The 1629-nt window shown below is 40.6% G+C and overlaps 1 protein-coding gene across 1 annotated transcript; it reads left to right on the top strand.

Moving 5' to 3' along the window:
• Nucleotides 1-392: 392 nt before the first annotated feature.
• Nucleotides 393-1424, top strand: LOC139840864 (uncharacterized). Its single transcript, XM_071831106.1, has one exon. It carries the CDS (start codon nt 393-395, stop codon nt 1422-1424), a length of 1032 nt encoding a protein of 343 aa, XP_071687207.1.
• The last annotated feature ends 205 nt before the right edge of the window (nt 1425-1629 follow it).

Raw genomic sequence — 1629 nt, 5'->3', positions numbered from 1 at the left:
TTTCTGTTTCATTCTTGTGGTTTTAAATGAAGATAATTTCGTTAAATATTTGGGGATTTGGGTCAGGGAAAGAAAGCAAATTCGGGGATGTTAGAAAATTATGTATTTCGGAGAAACCTACCATTTTCGTTCTTCAGGAAACCAAATGTCATAGTGTAGGAGATAATTGGGTATTCGGACTCCGGGGTTCTAAAGATTGTGGGTACATCCAAAAGGAGATGATCGGCAAGTCGGGAGGGCAATTGATAATTTGGGATAAAAATGCATTTGTTGTTAGCGGAGAACAGATAAGTGATTATTTTGTGGCCATTAGGGGTTCTTGGAAGGATTAGGGTAAAGAAACGATTATTGTGAATGTATACGGGCCGCATGATGATGTTAACAAAAGGAAGATGTGGGACTCGCTTAACAGCATCCTAAATATTAGCGGGGTTTCGTGGGTGATTTGTGGTGATTTCAACGAGGTTAGGAATAGTTCCGAAAGATTAAATTGTCAATTCATTGAGAATCGAGCTAAGATGTTTAATGAGTTTATTAATCAAAACATGCTAGTGGATATTCCGATGGGTGGGAGAAAATTTACTAGGGTTAGTGACGACGGGGTCAAGATGAGGAAATTGGACAGATTTCTTGTTTTGGGGGATTTTCTTAACTTGTGGTCGGGCTTGAAAGTGATTGCTTTAGATAGATTGAAGTCGGATCATTGTCCTATTATGCTTTCAGATGGGGAAGTTAATTTTGGTCCTAAACCTTTTAAAGTCTTCGACGATTGGTTTCATGTGGAAGATGTTGATCAAGTCATCGCCGAATCTTGGTCAGCCCCGTTAGAAGGAAACCGGAAAGATTGTGTTTTTCGTAATAAATTGAAAAGATTGAAAGAGGCCCTCAAAATTTGGAGCCAAACTCACTTCGGTAACTTGGATGTCGAAATTGAAAATGCAAAACGTGAGGCTACGAACCTCGAACTTAAGGCAGAATCGGGGAGTCTTGATTCAGTTGAATATGAGAATTGGATGAAGTCGAGGAAGCTTTGGTTAGACAAGGAAAAAATAAAATGTAGGATGTTGAAACAAAAGGCACGGGTGCGGTGGATGATAGAAGGTGATGAAAACTCCAAGTATTTTCATAACTCGTTACGTAGAAACTACAACAAAACCAACATTCGAGGTGTTTCGGTAAATGGTGCATGGTGTGTAGATCCGGTCACGATCAAAGAGGCAGCAGCCTCTCATTTTCAAACATTATTTAGTGAGGTAGGTAATGAGCGACCAAGCTTGGATGGTTTGTCGTACATGTCGATTTCTGAACAGGAAGCAACTGACCTTGAGTTGCCATTTTCTGAGGCCGAAGTTAGAGAGTCGGTTAATTGTTGTGGCAGCTCGAAAGCCCCCGGGCCGGATGGTTTTAACTTGGGATTTTTTTAAAAATATTGGGACATCGTGAAAGGCGACTTAATTGCGGCAGTCAATTGGTTTTGGGTTAATGGGGAGTTTTCTAAAGGTTGTAACGCGTCGTTCGTGTCTCTTATCCCCAAAAAATTCGATCCTCTCTCCTTTGGCGATTACCGACCGATTAGTCTCATCGGTAGCTACTATAAAATTATCGCGAAAATGCTTTCCCTTAGACTAA

This window comes from Rutidosis leptorrhynchoides, chromosome 4 (genome assembly GCF_046630445.1).
Source record: "Rutidosis leptorrhynchoides isolate AG116_Rl617_1_P2 chromosome 4, CSIRO_AGI_Rlap_v1, whole genome shotgun sequence".
In the NCBI taxonomy this organism is placed as follows: Eukaryota; Viridiplantae; Streptophyta; class Magnoliopsida; order Asterales; family Asteraceae; genus Rutidosis; species Rutidosis leptorrhynchoides.
Note: the sequence above shows the minus strand (reverse complement) of the source record. Positions and strands in the feature narration are given on the sequence as shown.